General features: G+C 47.9%; 1 protein-coding gene across 2 annotated transcripts in view; it reads left to right on the forward strand.

Annotated features, from left to right (window-relative positions):
• The window catches only part of CDK5RAP2 (CDK5 regulatory subunit associated protein 2), a 167567-nt gene that overhangs the window by 110412 nt on the left and 39983 nt on the right, over positions 1-17172 (forward strand). For both annotated transcript variants that reach the window (XM_024562182.3, XM_045196779.2), the window contains 3 exons: positions 2859-3090; positions 11331-11907; positions 13611-13843. In XM_024562182.3, the coding sequence (XP_024417950.2) occupies positions 2859-3090; positions 11331-11907; positions 13611-13843 (1042 nt within the window). The remainder of the gene's footprint in view (positions 1-2858; positions 3091-11330; positions 11908-13610; positions 13844-17172) is intronic.

Genomic DNA, 17172 nt, shown 5'->3' on the forward strand with positions numbered 1-17172 from the left:
TTAATCTGTAACATTACTTCATTGATTTTTATTGCCAGACAGTCCATTGTATGGATATGGTACATGTGATTTGTCCGTTTATTAGTTGGTAGACACTCGGACTGTTTCCAGTCTTTGGGTATTATGAATAATGTTGCTGTGAACTTTTCAGGTGCAAGTTTTGGTGAGTACACGCAATGTAATTTCTCCTGAGTATGTGCCTAGGAGTGGAATTGCTGGGTCATAGAATAAATCTATGTTTAACTTTTTGAGGAACTACCAGCCTGTTTTCTAAAGCATCGGCTCCTAGTTTACATTTTCACCAGCAAGGTAGGAGGGTTCCAGTTTCTCCACATCTTGGCTAACACTTTATTATCTTTCTTACTATAGTTGTCCTAATGAGTAGGAAGTGGCACTGTTTTCACTGCTGTTTGATTTACGTCCCCCTGACGACGAACGATGTTGAGCATCTCCATCTCTTCATGTGCTTATTGGCCTTACGTGTATCTCTTCTTGAGAAATGTCTGTCAGATCCTTTGATAGATCTTTTAACTGAGTTATTTGTGTTTTTATTATTGAGTTTTAATATTTTTTATATATGCCTAGATTCAGTCTCTCTCCTCAGTGTTTGAGTATGTTTAAAATTCCCTCACTGGAAAGACACCCTCATTTGGCCTCTTAAGTTACTGCTTGCTTGTTCATTCCACAGTCATTGTGGAGTACCTACTGTGTACCAGTTCTTGTACTGGAAGCTGTGGGTAGAGTGTGACCAAGAGATGCAGAGTCCCCGAACCCTGTCTTGCAGCAGCTAGACAAAGAGCAAGAATTGCATAGGCATTTAATTACAGTGGCACTAATGTTCTCCCAGGAGAGCTGTAGGGAGCAGTGACCTGGCAGAGCTGACCTGGTCTTGGGAATTAAGGCTCACTTTCCTGAGCTGGGCACATCTGAACAGAGTCATAATGGATGTATTGGGAGTCGTGGGTGAAATGGGGGATGTGCAAGAAAGAGTGTCCTGGGCGGAGGAGACAGCATGTGCCAAGGCTCGGAGGTGGCAGGACGCTAGCATTTTGAAGAACTGATGGAAGGGGAGTATTTGGCAGTTGGGGAAAGATGGGAAGGGGCAGTAACAGGCTGCAGGTCCTGCACAGCGTGGGCTGTGGTTGTGGTCAGGACTGACCTCGTCACAGGGAACTGGGAAGCAGTTAAACTAGTGTAAGCCGAGGAGATGAATGGTAGGTTTGCCCTTTCTGCTGCAGTATGGAGAGTGGACTAGAAAGGGCAAGGGTGAGTGTTGGGACCATTCAGGAGGCTGTGGCCGCAGCCTGGCGAGAGCATCTTGGGGTTGGGTGGTGGCAGTGGAGAATGAGGAGAGTTGAAAGAATTCAGAGACAACTTGGGAATTGGAATGAATGGAACTTGGTGAGGGATGAAAGCGTGTGACGAGTATAAAGGAAAGTTTAAAAAGGACTCCCACATGCTGGGTTTGCCGTAAACTGACGGTGGTATGATTCACCAAGACAGAGACTGCAGAAGTGGCGCAGCTTTGGGGACGTCGGTGATGGAACTGAAGAGTTGAGTTTTCGATTGACTTTGAGTGCCTGTGAGCTGTTGAAAATGAAGATGCCTGGGACAGGCGGGTCAGGAGCTCTGAGCCTGGGGAATGTTTCATGGATTAGTGACTCAGTAGCCACTGAACACTTTAGTAGGAGGTGGTTCTGGTAGACTAGCAGGGGTGTGAGGCAGACTGGCTCAGTTTGAGGAATGGGTGGGGAATGAGGAAATAGACAAGGAGGAAGAAAATGTTTCCCAGAAGATTGTGTTGGAAAAAAGACTGCCATATATGGAACATCTAGAATGTCCAGAGGGACAGTGGGCCAGAGCCAAGAGGGGGTCAGGGAGGGGAAGCTTGGCACTTGCCAAGCAGCGGAGGGGCTTGCCAAGATATAAGCTCTGTAGATTGGGAAGCAAACATCGATGCCAGTATAGGAACCAGAAGTCTGGACGGAGGTTTGCATTCTGTTTTATAAGATTGGCATGAGACAAGTCCAGGAAGCACAGAGTGTCCCAAACAAGATGGATGCAAAGAGGCCCACTCCAAGACATCATAATTACAATGCTAAAGATTAAAGCTAAAGAGAGAATCTGAAAAGCAGCAAGAGAAAAGCAGTTAGTTACCTACAGGGGAATTCCCATAAGTCTGTTAGCTGATTTCTCTGAAGAAACGTTGCAGACTAGAAGGGATTGGCAAGAAACATTCAGAGTCATGAAAAGCAGGGACCTACAGCCAAGATTGCTGTACCCAGAAAAGCTATCATTTAGAATCGAAGGGCAGATAAAGAGTTTCCCAGACAAGAAAAAACTAAAGGAGTTCATCATCACCAAACCATTATTATATGATATGTTAAAGGGGCTTATTTAAGAAAAAGAAGATTAAACTGTAAACAAAAAATGCAACAAATACATATTTATCAACAATTGAATCTAAAAAACAAACTAAGCAAATAAGAACAGAGACAGAATCATAGATACAGAGAGCATTTTGATGGTTGCCAGATAGGAGGGGGTGTGAGGGAACAGGTGAACAGGTGAGGGGATTAAGAAGTACAAATAATTACAGAATAGCCATGGGGATGTAAAGTACAGTATACGGAATGGAGTAGCCAGAGAACTTACATGCACCACCCATGGGCATGAACATGGTGGGGGGATTGCCCGAGGGAGTGGGGGTTCTGGGTGGAGTGCGGGAAAGGGGGAAAAATCAGGATAACTGTAATAGCGTAATCACTAAAACATAATTTTAAAAAAGATTGGCATGAGCCTGTTGACTGTGTAACCAAAGGAAGTGTGTTCACTGCTGTCTATGTGTGTGTTTTCAGGAGGCTAAGAAGTCCCGCTTGCCCATCCTGATAAAACCATCCCAGTCTTTAGGAAGTGCGTATTGGCTCCCTGCCCCACAGGAGGTGGTTGCCCAGCTGCAGGGCCAGATCTTGGCGCTGCAGGGGGAGCTGAAGGAATTTAAAATTCGCAATAAGCAACTTCACCAAAAGTTAATTCTGGCTGAAGCAATGATGGAAGAGAGCCCAGTGCCAGACAAAACGCTCCTGAAAGGTAAGCACCTAGAAAAATGTATTCTCTGCAAGTTAGATGAACGACCCGATAGAACTGCTTGAAATGTCAGCCTTGTTGTTCAGAATTGCAGTAAGTTGGAGTATAAATTTTATGAATTGCAGTGATTAATCTTGACTCTTGACAAATATACAATCCAGGGAAACAATCAGGAAAATGAATCTATTGTTTTCACTTTCTTCTGGAAGCTGGATACCGGGGACTTACAGTGCTCACAGGTCTTTCGAGGTCACTGCTCCCTTCACTTGGGGTTGTCTGCAGGAGCCCGCATTGTGAGGGCTTGAACCTGGGCCTTTTTTCCAGCTTGGTCTGTGGAAGCCTCAGGCATATGGCATGGGGCATCTGAAAGTCCTCTTTGCTGGGTTCTTTGGAATGTCCAGGGCTAATTCCAAGCCCTACTGACCTTACGTCTTGCTCTACAAATGACCAGCCTGCCTACCCACTTTGAATCTGCTGCCTGTGCTCTCCTGGGAGCTCCCAAAACAGAGAGCCCCTGGGTCGAAACACACTTGGAGGGAGCACCTCAGGTGGGTCCTCTAGGGTGGGGCACTGGCTCTCGGCGATTTGGGACTGCTGCCCCTTATGCCGCCGAAGAAAGGGGAGGGCCTCGCACAGAACAAGGGCACCTCCTTCCGAGAGGATTCATGAGTCCACAGAGGTACTTAGGTCAACTCCTGGTTTTGAACATCTGTTATAAGCAGATGAGAGCAACACAATCTCATCTTTTAGGAATAGTAAGAACAATAGCAATAATCTTTTATTTATCTGTTCAGAAAGTGTTTATTAAATCCTCCTGTGAGCCAAGCTCTGCTTTAGTCACTGGGGAGATAGGAGTGAACAAATCAGATGACGTCTGGGTCTAGCTTACCTTCTTGTCAGGGGAGAAAGACTGAGCCAGTACGCAGATAAAGGATGCGTGAGATAAGTGCTGTGGGGAATGTAAGGCGGGGATGATGTGGAATGGGGGTAGTGTTTGCTAATGCACATGGAATGTTCTAGGGAGCATCCCTCATGAGACGGCATTTAAATGGAAAGCGGGGGTGGGGGGGGGTGAGTGGATTGCTCTTCTTGAGATGTTCCTTCTTGGTAGAAGGAACAAGGGCAAAGTCCCCGATGTTACTTTGAACTTACAAGTTGGATGAATAGGAAGGAGGTCATTATATGGCTGGAGTGAGAAGGTGGGAGATGGAAGAGGTCCGGGAGGTGGCAGGTGGAGCAGGGATTCGCAGGCTCTTCCAGGCCTCTGTCTGTCACCCCAGGTAGGTCTGGAAACTGCTGGAGGGTTTTGAGCAGCAGAGTGATGTGATCTGACTTGAGCTATAAAGCAGGGACTTGTAAACTGCGGCCTATTTGTAAAGTTTTGTTGGAACGCAGCCATACTCAGTCATTGGCATATTGCCTGGGACTGCTTTTGCACTACGATGGCAGAGTGGAGTGGTTGCGGTAGAGACCCTGTGGCTCCCAAAGTCTAGAACATTTATTATTTGGCTTTTAAGAAAAGTAGGCAAACTGCTCTCCATTAAAGGACCACTTTAATATGAGCCGCTGGAAGGACGGAGTTGTCACGCAGTGAATGGGAAAGCCGGCAGGAGAGGCAGGCCCTAGGGGTCCGGTTCCGGACTTAGGTGAGATGCCTGTTGGCCATCCCAGTGGGGATGTCAGGTTGGCAGCTGGAGGTTGATGCATCTGGAGCATGGGGGGAGGTCTGGACTATAGCTCAGAACATAGGAAATAATCGATATACCCCTGGTATTTGAAGCTATACAATTTGGAGACATAGGGAGTGGCTCCAGGAACTACGAGTGGGGTTCTCTACTAAATGGAGGTTGGACTGAGAAGGAGCAGCTGCAGGGGCATCTGAGAAGGTGCAGGTGGAGGGGAGCCACGAGAGGGTGCGGGCCCGACGCTGAGCAAAGAGCAGACTAGCTGTGTGGAAAGTGCCAATAAGACAGGTGAGACAAGGACTGAGGGCTGGCCTTGGGGTTGAGCACCGCGGGAGTGCTTGGTGACTGTGAAGGGAACTGTTTCAGTGGAGGGCTGGGCCTGCCTGGCACGGGTTCCAGAGAGAGCATGGGGGACAGCAGCTGCCAGCAGCAAGAACAGGCAGCTCTGAGGGATTAGAGCTGCAGGGCACTTAGAGCCACATTGTCACAGAGTCAGGTGACTGTGGGTGACTGCCTCGGTGGTATAGTCTGACCGCATGAGTCTCAACGCCCGAGTGTTTAGGGAAGAGAGAATGTTGTGGAAGTGCCAGTGAAGAGCAAAGGCACTTCCACCCCAGGCCCACGGTGTAGGAGATGTGGGAAAGAAACAGTCCTGATGGGGAGGCGTGGGAGGAGCACTCTGGGGGAGAAAAGACTGTGCAGGGAGGAGAGGGAATTTGTTTGGGATTTTGCCAGTGAAGGGTTTGCCTACTGAGGTGGGAAGATGGCATCGTTTAGGGCAGGGGTGTCAAACTCATTTTCACCGGGGGCCATATCAGCTTTGCAGTTGCCTTCAAAGGGCTGAATGTAATTTCAGTTCCTTAACAGTTAAGGAGTAGTTACATTTGGGATTTATACAGTCCTAAAGTTATGGTGGCCCTTTGAAGGCAACCGGGAGGCTGATGTGGCCCCTGGTGAAAATGAGTTTGACACCCATGGTCTAGGGGATTTTCAGTGGTTTGAGGACGGGAGATGATAACTGGGAGCCTGGGAGCCCTCCCAGGGCCATGAGAAACCAGCACCTGTTGTTTGCTCAGCCCTACTGTGCACTCTGATACACCATCTAGTTGAATCCCCTTAGCAGCCCTTTGGAGGTGGGCGCAGTAATTATCCCTGTTCATCGCCAAGGCGGAGGTTTCAGAGGTAAAGTGGCTTGGCTGCAGTCACTAATTTCCCGAGTTAGGTTTGAAGCAGCCTACCTGATTTCAAAGCCTGCGTCCTTTCCTGTTTCATAAAGCTAGTGTATGGTACTTTGCTTATGGATTTTATGATGAGCTATATAGCCAGGGTGTTTTCCATTTATTTTAGGTTCTTTCTTGGGTTTACCATAGTTGCAGTTTCAAGATAAGTTGGCCTCTGGCAAGATTGCTCTTCCCTTCCTCCCTCCTCTCCCTTCTCTCCATCCACCCACCCACCCCAAGCTGGCATCTCTTCACCTGTGTAGCGAATGTCCCTGAGCGCTTGCTGTGTCCCTGGTCTCACACACTGGGTGTAGAAGACCGAGAGAGGAATGAAGGAGAGTCTGCCTTCTGAGGACTTCCTGTCTTGTGGGGTGGGAGTTAATAATTAAATCAGTGTGGGTCAGGAGGTGAGGACACTTCAGAGAGGAAAGATTTTTATGGTAAAGGTGACTTAGCCAAACAGACACCCTGGCCCTTTGCTGAGGGCTTGCCATTTGCACTTAACGATTTTTTAAAATTAATCCTTGCTCAAAGTATGTTTGTTGATTTTTAGAGAGATAGGGAAAAGATGAGAGAGAGAGAGAGGAACATTCTGATTGGTTGCCTCTCCTACATGCCCTGACTGGGGATCGAACCTGCAACCTTTTTGGTGTATGGGATGATGCTCCAACCAATTGAGCCACCTGGCCAGGGCTTAACAATGTTTTTACTTCTTGCTCAGACCTCAGGGTGCCTCAACCAAGTGGTACTTTCTTCCACAGTTGTCCAGAAGATGCTGGGGCCTCTCTCTTGGGAGAGGTGAGCATGAGTCTATAGAATTCATTTTCTCACTTATAGTTTTTTGAGAGCCTGGACTTAAACCATTTCAGACAAGCTGCAGTATATTTATGCTTTTTATGTCCTGTTATGGCAGCTCGATAGATTAATTTTATCTTATAAATTGCATTTTGCCTCCCCAGTGTTTTTATTTCCCTGTTGTATCTTTGTGTTCTTCTCAGTTGTTTGGCTAAGTTTCAAGGCTATGTTTTTATTTATTTTTTGTTCTCTTCGTGAATGCCTATACCCCACCCCTTGTGGGAGCAGCCTACCAGGAGAGCAAACAGGAATTAAAACCACGCCCTGTGTCTGGAGAAATGAGGGAAGGGACAATGACAATGATCAGCAAACCAGCTACGAGACCACTCAGCATTCAACCCCTCTGTGTATTGAGCACCTACTGTGTGCCAGGCACCATTTGGGCTGTTCTATCTAAAAATTATTACTAAGCTCTGCAGCAGCCATCTTAAGGCATCATCATCATTCCCATTTAACATACGAGGAAGCTGAGGTTTTTAAAAAGAACGGGTCCCAGGTCACCCAGCTGGTAAGGAGGTGGATGGGTCAGGGCCCAGTGGGACATCTGTCGGAGTTGGCCAGTCCATTTGTCTGACACTCTTCTCCGGGGCATCGGGCTGGGTGCCGGCGGTTCAGCCCAGAAGGACACAGTGTGCTCTCCAGATGGCCGCCCCGTGGTCAGCCGGCATTCTCCGTGGTGCTGGCCATTGTTTGGTGTACGTAGTTGGCCTCTGGCCTCCTGGGAGAAAGGGTCAGAGGTGAGCCTGAGCTGACACCTGTTTTGTGGGGTTTGTTGGGCAAGTCAGTGGGAAAGGTACAGAGATGTGAGTGAGGCCCCAGGTAAGTTGTATCTCTTTTCTTAAAATTACAAACTATTATAAACATAGAGATAAGCACGAAGGATAATATAACAATATTCATGTTCCCATTCAATCAGTGTAAACCAATGCTTATATTTTTATTTTACCTTAGATCTCCCCCCTCCTTTATTTAAAAAAAAATCACCACTAATCTGTAAGAAACAACTGTCTTCAGGAATCCTCAATTTGTAATGGGGTGGCTGTGAGAATACCCGTCCCTGGGGAAATTACCAGTTACGAGCCCTGCCCCAATGGTGTCTGCTTTCCCAGTGCCTCTACTCGCTGCGGTGAAAATGTGGTCATGTGCTCTGAGTGTTCTGGGCTTTGAGGACAGAAGCCACTCTACCAGGTCATAAAGTGCGCCTTAGCTGAGTTGTAGAAAGTTCTAGAACTGCAGTGTTTCCTATAATGCAAATAAATGGTCCTTTACACATGGTTCTGCCTCTGCTGAATTTCCCCCTTTAATTCTTGCCTAGCTGATGCCTCAGTCTTCCTTCAGGCCTCGCTTAGATGTCACTTCAGGCAAGGCCTTCCTGAATCCCCTAGTTGTTTAGACACTCCCACCAGCCCCTCCCCTCTCCCATAGTTGGGTCTTGAACTGACTTGCTCAGTGGCTGCACTCTGCAACGCTGGGCGCTGTGCCTGAAGCCGTCCCTGCCATTTCTTCTTCAGTAGCCCCCAGTGGACACGTGGGAGATGAATGAATGAAGGGGATTTCGGAGACGTTATTGGCCTCCCCAGTGAGGGCTGAGGAATGTCGCTCCTTGCTCCTGCACCCCTGGTACCGGAGACAGACCCTGGTTGCAGGAGGGACGCGGCATTCAGAGTGTGGGAGTGTGCTGCCAGCTTCGGTGGGGGCTGTGCTGCTTACTCGCCCTGAACCTCGGGCAGGTTCTTCTCTCTCTAAGCCTCAGTTTCCTCTTCTGTGGAATGAGGACACTAGTGGTGCCTCACAGGTGGTTAGGAAGACCAAGTGGGCAGCATGGGAGGTGCTGGGAGCCTGGGCCAGGGCCTGGCACAGAGCTGTGTGTCCTGGGGCCTCCCAAACATGCAGGTTCACTCCGTGGGCGGGTGTGCAGTCCTCCCTCCCCCACACCCTCCGGGCAGTGACTTTTAAATGAAAAGTGGCAGCAGCTCCTTCGGAACTTCACCGAGGGCCACTGAGCAGTGAGTAGCACAGCCGCCTTGCCGTGCCAGTGCGGGGCTTTGAGACTTGCTGTGTGGTGGCCTTGGAGCCTGGAAGTCAGACCCTTACCTCTGCTAAATCACACCTTGCTGTAGGTTAGGGACACTTCTGGAGTCAAAATTGTGAGTGTCGAGTGTCGGAATGTTAGGGTTGCTGTCCTGGAGGAGCAGAGTTGGAAGTGGAAGTTTAAAGTGGCGTGAACAAGAGCGTGCACACCCTCCCGACCATTCTGGGGGAGCGGTGAGCATGGGGGTAATAAACATCAGGGCCAGCCTTCGTCTCTGTTGCAGAAGGACATTTGTGTGGCTCTTGTATTTGTCTCTGCCTCATGATTACTTAACAAAACTCATCAGAACTGATCTTCATTCTCACGAGTGAACATTGCTCCTTGCCGTGAAATTCCATTATCATACGGTTGTTAGAGCAAAGCTATTTCCTTGTCTGGGAGGGTGATGCACTGGGGAACAGAGCCTTGGTGAGAGCCCTCCCTCTGTCTCTCTCCTCCTCACTCAGCCAGCAGTAACTCCTGAGTCCCTTCTCTGCCCCAGGCCCTGTGGCAGGCACTGGGGACACAGAGATGAATGAGGCGGTCTCCACCCTGGAGGACCTCAGAGGCCAGCGACTAGAACCGAGTTTGTACAGTAAGAATGCTGCGTTAAGAAGATTTCCTTTAGGTCAGGTAGCAGCTGCTTTCTAAAATAAAAAGGTTTATTTCATGGTATTTTCATTGTGAGCAGAGAAACAAGAACGGGTTTAAGAGCCGTAAGGAGCAGTTGCAGAACCCAGAAATTGGAGTTTACAGTCCGGCAAGGATTTTGGGGGGCTTTTCTTCCTGAGACATTGCTTCAGGCATCGCGCCCAACCCACGGCATTTTCCAAGTCCATAGCCTGCACTGGAAGGCCTCCTGTGATAGGCGCCCTCCCCCATCTTCGAACAGTTTCAGAGAAGCAAAGGGTGTTAGTGTTAGTTGGGTTTCTTCTCTACTTTGTACCAGAACTGGTACCTTTTTGCACATATTGTCCCATTTGATCCTAAAAACAAACAAACACAGCCCTTCTTAGTGACTGGTGTTCTCTCCATTGTGCACATGAAGCTACTGAGGCTCAGAGGGGTTAAGTAACTTGCCGAAGTTCACATAACTAAGTGGCATGGAAGTAGGTGGCAGAGGCAGAGTTTGACACCACGTCTGTTTGACTTCAGAGATGGGTTTTTCTTAAATTTTGCTGCGTTTTAAGTATTCAGACCACTCTTTATGTTGAGCTGGGCTTTCCCTGCACAGCAGGCAGTGTGGCACGTGGTTAAGGACAGAAGCTCTGCACTCGGGCCTGAGCTTGAAGCCTCACAGCAGCATATATATGAGGCATCTCTAGGGAAACTGAGGCTCTGGGATAGCAGGTCACTTGCCTAAGGGTGTGCAGCCAGCAAATGGCAAAGCTGGGTATGACCCAACTTCCCTTTGGCTTCAAAGCCATATGTTTCCGCAGCCCCACTCTGCCTCTCAGACGAGTATGGCCGCATCCCTGGGGATTTAAAGCAGCTGTAAGGAAATGGGTCCTGGAAGGGTTGTGAGCCGGTGCAACAGCTCGCTGCAGGGGCTCCGTGGCATCTCCTAGAAGCTGGTAGATATGGTTATGAGAAGACGACGCGCCTGTGTGGATTGTAGAATTACTGCTCTTTAATTGTACTTCCCTCGGTCCTCAGTATTTATCAGACCTTCAATGACTTCTGGTCCAGCTAGGTCCTGTACCAGTGCCTAGGTACTGTACTAGGCACTGAGAACGTAAAGGTGAAAGGCCAGGGAGGGAGAGAATCCAAATAACTGATTGCTACGTAAATAAATTTAAAGAGCCAATTGTAATTCCTACACGAGCACTCAGCATGTAGTACATTTGTCCTGGGTAATATATGTAAGGGGCTGTGCAAGCACAGATGGGAGGGACTGTTTTGCATAGTTTGGAGAGGGACTTGCAGAGGAAGGGAATTAGATCTGGGTGTCAAAGGATGAGTAGGAGTTCATTGAGTAGGAGTGGAGCAGATGGGCTGAGTGTATCCCAGGCAGAGGAAAACGCACGTGCAAAAGCATGGAGGCGTGAACCAGCCTGGTGTGTGGGGGGAATTATGGGAAGCAGGGAATCGCCATGGGTGGTGCCAGAGGATGTTCCAGAAAAGATTGCTTGGAACTAGATCCTGGAGAGTTTCAGATGCCATGAGAGGGAGTTTGGATTTGGTCCTCAATATAGTGAGGATACTGATCAGTGTTTGGTGGTAGGAGGGTGGTTGCCATGGTTAAACTCACTTCTGTAAGACAGTTGCTCTGAGGAAGGGGGTGGACCGAGAGGGAAGCTGGCAGTCAGGGAGGCTCTTGCAGTGGTCTCTGCTTGGTGGTGTCTGTGAGGAAGGGCAGAGGGGGTGGATTTCAGCAAAGGAGATACTGACTTAAATGTGTTTGATTTTCAGACTCCGAAATTGACCAGCCCAGTGGCCTTGCCATGTTGCCAACGTGCAAAGAGAATCCTTCTGAAGATTTTTGGGGCCCAACTTCAGTAGCTCCTTACCGGGGTTCTAAGAGTCAGCTTTCCACTAAAGTCAGTGCCATTGGAACCGATCAGTCTGAGAACATCGGTCCATCAAATGACACAGAAAACTTAAAACAGAAAATCTGTGACTTGGAAACTGAGCTTGAGGGCTACCGGAATTTCCTATTTCAGCTTCAGAAGCACTCCCGGTGCAGTGAGGCCATTATCACAGTTTTGTGTGGGACAGAAGGGGACCAGGATGGCTCCAACAAGCCCAAGGGTGGTACTGACAAAGAGGAAATGACCTTTTCGAGTTTGCACCAAGTACGTTATGTGAAACACATGAAAATCCTCTGTCCGCCGGCCCCGGAGATGCTTGACAGTGGGATGCTGGGGAGCCTCGAACAGCAGCGAGGAGAGCGGGGTTGTGAGCTGCAGAAGGAGCGGAATTTGAACATGGAACTTTTCAGTGAGATCCATAACCTTCAGAATAAGTTCAGAGATCTCTCGCCCTCAAGGTACATCCCACCTGTGTCTTCTCCCACTGTTACGCCTGCAGTTTCCCTCTGCTGCCATTAGGTCAGAGCCCGTGATCTAACAGGGGCCGCGGCATGGGGCGTGGACTTCGGGGCTTGGTTCACCTGGCGAGGCCCTGCTGAGAAGTGAGGCCACAGAGAATAGTCTTGTGTCCATTCTGCCCTCCTGTGGTTGGGGAGTCGGGGTAAATGTTTTACACCGATCACTTGGTGATTTGTATGATATGTTTGCTGAATGGCAGCCTTCACTCCTGGCCGCCATTGTTGGTTTTTACTTGTGTTGCAGAACTGAAAAATGTCCTAGGTGAGGGGGAGGAGTAGAAGTATTTTTCATATCTTCGCCCTTTAAGGTCATCTTAGAGAAACAAGCTGGCGTTGAAAGAGAAGAATTCTTGGGTCATGAAGATGTGTTTTATGGGCCTAGATACATACAGTTTTGCTTAATGAGATAGGGCAAAAATGCGATCATTTGTAAAGCTGACCTTCATTTGTCACTAATTTGAGACAAACACATTGTCAGGAGCCAGAGTGAATTTTTCAAAACTCCCCAAATGATGAGATTGAAGGAAGCTTGTATCTGTGAAAAGCAGTTGTGTCTAAACTTCAGTTGGGCACTTTTCTGATTTAACCCTCAAAGTCCCCCGAGGAGGAGGTGCTATGAACTGTGCTTTTGTAGATGAGGAAATTGAGCCTGAAGGGGTGACCTTGAATTGCCTGTGGAAATTCACAGAGCCGTCACCTGCGGCCAGGCCCACACCATCCCTCTCTGGTACTTGGTTCCTTCTCATCCGTTTGCCTGGCCCCCACCTGCGGTCCTGCCGTCATGTGACTGAGTGTGCATCCTTGGAGCCAGGGGTCACCAGTCGCACACACTGTCATCATTTCAGGGACAGGGGAACACGTTGAACTGTGGGGTCACTGTCTCTGCCAAGCCACTCTAGAGCCAGCCTACTGCGGCCACGGTGTCTGTGAGCCAGGGTTTCCTTAACCTGTGTTTTTCGCAGTGCCTCCCAATGCCTGAGGGCTGCATAGGAAGCCACGGTACGGTGTCAGGAGGTACTAGTGCTTAACAGAGCACGGGCTTGTTTGAATCCAAAATCTTCACTGTTTAACTAACTGCGATCTCTGAGTCAGTTTCTTTGTCTGTGAAAGGGGAGGTTCACACGTTTGTTGGAAGACTGGTAGGATCGGATGTCGTATAGAAATCCCCTGCTCCAATGACTGACAGGTCGTAGCCTCTCCGTAAATGGTAGTGAGGATTCTGATCACTCCCTGGTGCTTCTGCTGAGGGTAGGGAGTCCCATCTTTGCTTTCCTGCCTACAGTTTCTTTTGTTGCTCTTCTCGAGAATTTGTGGTAGGTTCCCTGACCCTTGGGCACTTGTTTCTACAATTCGGAATAAGATTTTTGAAGAGTGTATGGAAACTGATTGTTCTCCTGAGTCCTTGCCAATCTTACTTTAATTGGGGGCTTCATAAGGTTAAAAATATTGCAGAAGAACCTTTGTTGGCTATTTTGAAATCGAAGGAGTGACCTTGTACAGTTTCAATTTTTCTAAAAGTATATATAGTTGTACAGCTGCAGGCTTTTAAAAATTGTGCTCTTGTCATTTTTCCAATTAACGTTAAGGTCACAAAAATTCAATTCTAAAATGGTACGAGCACTTTCTTCCCCCCCTTTTCTCAGATACAGTTCATTAGTGCAGTCCCAAGCCAGGGAGCTCTCCCTTCAGCGGCAGCAGATTAAGGACAGCCGTGACATCTGTGTCATTTGTCGTCAACACATGAGCACCATGATTAAGGCGTTCGAGGAGCTGCTGCAGGCCAGCGACGTGGACTGCTACGTGGCCGCGGGCTTCCGGGAACAGCTGAGTCAGTGTGCCGAGCTGCTGGAGAAATTGGAAAAGCTGTTTCTCAGTGGTAAGTGGGGCGAGGCCCTTCGAGTCCTAAGACATATCAGTGATTGACCCAGGACTTCTTGGAGGGCCCAGGAGGAACCAGCTCCTTGGCCCTACTTACCTTCCGCCCTCTGCTTTGATGAGGTGACAGCAAGGCCACAGTGGCTGCTGCCGCCTTCCAGTGACCGTGCCACTGCCCCAAACCTGGGTTCGTGAGCTGCCTCCGGGGGTGGGGTTGGTAAGGCACAGAGAAGCCAGCTGAGAGGGGCTGCCCCTCAGTACCTGCCACACTGTGGCTGGTCCCCATGGTTTCGAGAGCAGGTGGCAGTTGGGATTTTTTTGGGGGGGCTGAAAACTCATGAGTTTTAAATATTGATAACAACAAACAAACCAAAATGAACAGAACTTTTATTGGTTAGAAAATACATTTGAGAGTCAGAGGTGGTCAGAGGAAGGATGAAAGAAAACCTTTGCTAACCATTTGCTATATGCTAGCTGCTTTAATTAATATTACTAATTTAATAAATATTACTGCATTAAAATGTTTTAAAAAATAATTTGCAATTTTCTGAGGCTGCAACACAGAACTTCCATGTACCCTTCTTGCAGCTTTGTCAGTGGTTGGTATTTTGCCACATTGCTTTGTCATTTTTATCATTCTCTCTCTCTCTTTATACACACACACATACATGTGCACACACACATTAATTTTTTTCCTAACCCTGTGAGAGTGGATTGATGAATACGTGTCCGTCAGTCCGCCTAGATACTCAGACCAAGGCCATTCTCTTACTTAACCACAATTATCAAAATCAGGAAATGGCATTTTCTAATATATAGTCTGTAGTCAAATTTCACTAGCTGATCCAAGAATGTCCTTTATGATCCCACAGGCAACCACAGTTCTGAACTTTCCATACATGAGTCTCATCTCTTCTTGAACTTCGTGTAAACGGAATCACACAGTATTAAAACAAGAATGTCTTCCCTGGGAGTTTTGTCCTGATCCTGACCCAGTCCCCACACTGCACTCAGTTGTCGTGGCTCCTGTGGTGTCCTTTTAATCCGGAGTAGTTCACCTTTTGTCCTTCATGACAGTGACATTTTTGAAGAGTTTGGGCCAGTCTCCGTTCAGGGTTATCTGTTGTTTCCTCATGATCAGATGAGATGAGTCGCATGGTTTTGGTGGGAGTACTACACAAATGACTGTGTTCTGCTGGCGTCCTGTTAAGGGGACCCACGATAGCTGTTTTTCTCATTTTTGGTGGTATTAACTGTGATCACTTGTTAAGTAGTGTCTATGGGGTTTCTTCACTGTAAGTTGCAGTATTTCCCTGTGTAATGTAAAAGTCATCAATGGGGGATACTTTGTAACTGCATCTCACTGCTCTTCAAACTCCTACCCATGAGATTTACCATCCATTGGTGGGTGGTTCTTATGATGGCAGCATGGTGACTGTTTTCTAGTGGTGTCATTCCTCCTTTGTTTATTATTAGGTGGCATCTGATATAAGAATGGATTCTCCCTTTACCTCCTTTTATTTATATATTTGTTGTTTGTTTATTATCAGTGTTGACTTGGAGATCTTTATTTTTTATTTTATTTATTTGTTTATTTATTTTTAGACAGAGGTAAAGGGAGGGAGAAAGAGAGGGAGAAAGGTATCGATGTGTGGTTGCCTCTCCCACATCCCCGGCTGGGAACCTGGCCCACAACCCGGGCATGTGTTCCGACTGGGAATCGAACCGGTGATCCTTCGGTTCACAGGCTGGCACTCAATCCGCTGAGCCATACCAGCCAGGGCAGATTCTTTCTTTTTCCAGTGGACTATTTATTATCCATTCTGTTATTCATATCAATGCTCAGATTGTTACAGAATCGGCAGGTGGCCGTTCCTTTGATGTGTCTCCTATCTTTTCGGGGATACTTTCTTTCTTTCTGGCACAAAACAGGTGTTCCAGGCTCATCTTATACTGTCCTTGCCCCTGAATCAGCCATCTCTCTATTAGCCCTGGTTCACTTTAAAGGGCAATGCCATTTAAGAACTCGGAGTTGGTGCTGGCGGTGTGTATTGCTGTGGCTGTGCCACCGTTTCTAGGCCCGTTAGCAGGCAGCACTGGGAGATATGTTCACGCACACACACACTATATATATATGTGTGTGTGTGTATAAAAAGTGTGTACATTTAAAAATATGTAGTGTATTTTAAAATCACAATGCTACCTCCAATTCCTAGTCAGACCCACTGTGTGGTCCTTCTTGCCCTTCTTGCTCCTGTGCTTGCGTGTCCCTCTCCTGGCTCTCACAGCATCGGCGTGTCTGCTCATTTGCGTAATTCGGTAATGGACGCAGACTTCCAGAATCACTTCGCTCATACCACGGTGAAAAACAAACCTAAAAGAGTTAAGATTTGTTTATAGTAATTTTTGTCTTTAGGCTAAGGGTGTTTAGTCAGGTATTGAATTTAGTTATTTGGTTTCATTTTTTTCCTACAGTCTTGTTATGTTATTCATTTGAAATACAGTTAATTATTTTGTTTCTGTTTGTACCTAATTTTAGGGTTCCCCTATCCTTATTGATTTAACTTAGTTTCATTTTTTAAATATGAATAACACTAAGGTGGTTCCCAAGTTATAACTTTCATTCTTTTAAATTGCTTCTATGCAGTCTTTATTTTTGTACCTTTTCTTAAACCCACCGGAATGGGGCCCTCAGACATCCAGAGGCATTTGCCAGAGTCACTAACTACCTCCACGTGCTGATTCCAGTGATCAGTTTTCGGGCTGCATTTCACTCAAACGCATAGCACTTTTGGACATGGGGACCCTTGGACTTGCCTGCCTTGGCCCCTAAGATGACGCTGATGAGTCAGTTCTCCACCCACCCCACTGGCTGCCCCTTGGAAGATGTCCCTTCAAACTGTATTCCAGATCGGACCAGTCTTCACCACCTGGGCTCCAGTTTGCCATCGCCACCGCTCTTCCCCACACCCCCTCTTCTCCCTGGGTCCGCACCTCCACCTTGTCCCACCACAATTTCCACACAATAGTCAGGGATCCTTTCAAATGTAAGTCAGGCCAGTCCCTTCTCAGCCCAAATTCTAAGGCTGCTTTTGTGAGTTGCAAGGGTCAACTTAAATAACAGACAGGAAGCGTTTGCTCAGCACACGGTGTGGCTCCACGTCCGGGGTGCTCCCTCGTGTCTGTTCCCGGGAGCTGGGGCCGCAGTCCTCAGGACAGCCTGGCCGACGTGAGGCACTTGCCCTCACAGAGGAAGGCAGTTGCTCCGAGTCCCAGCTGACTTGGCAGAACCAGGACTTGACCTCAGTTCTTCTCTCTTCATGCATGTGG

This window comes from Desmodus rotundus, chromosome 1 (genome assembly GCF_022682495.2).
Source record: "Desmodus rotundus isolate HL8 chromosome 1, HLdesRot8A.1, whole genome shotgun sequence".
NCBI lineage: Eukaryota > Metazoa > Chordata > Mammalia > Chiroptera > Phyllostomidae > Desmodus > Desmodus rotundus.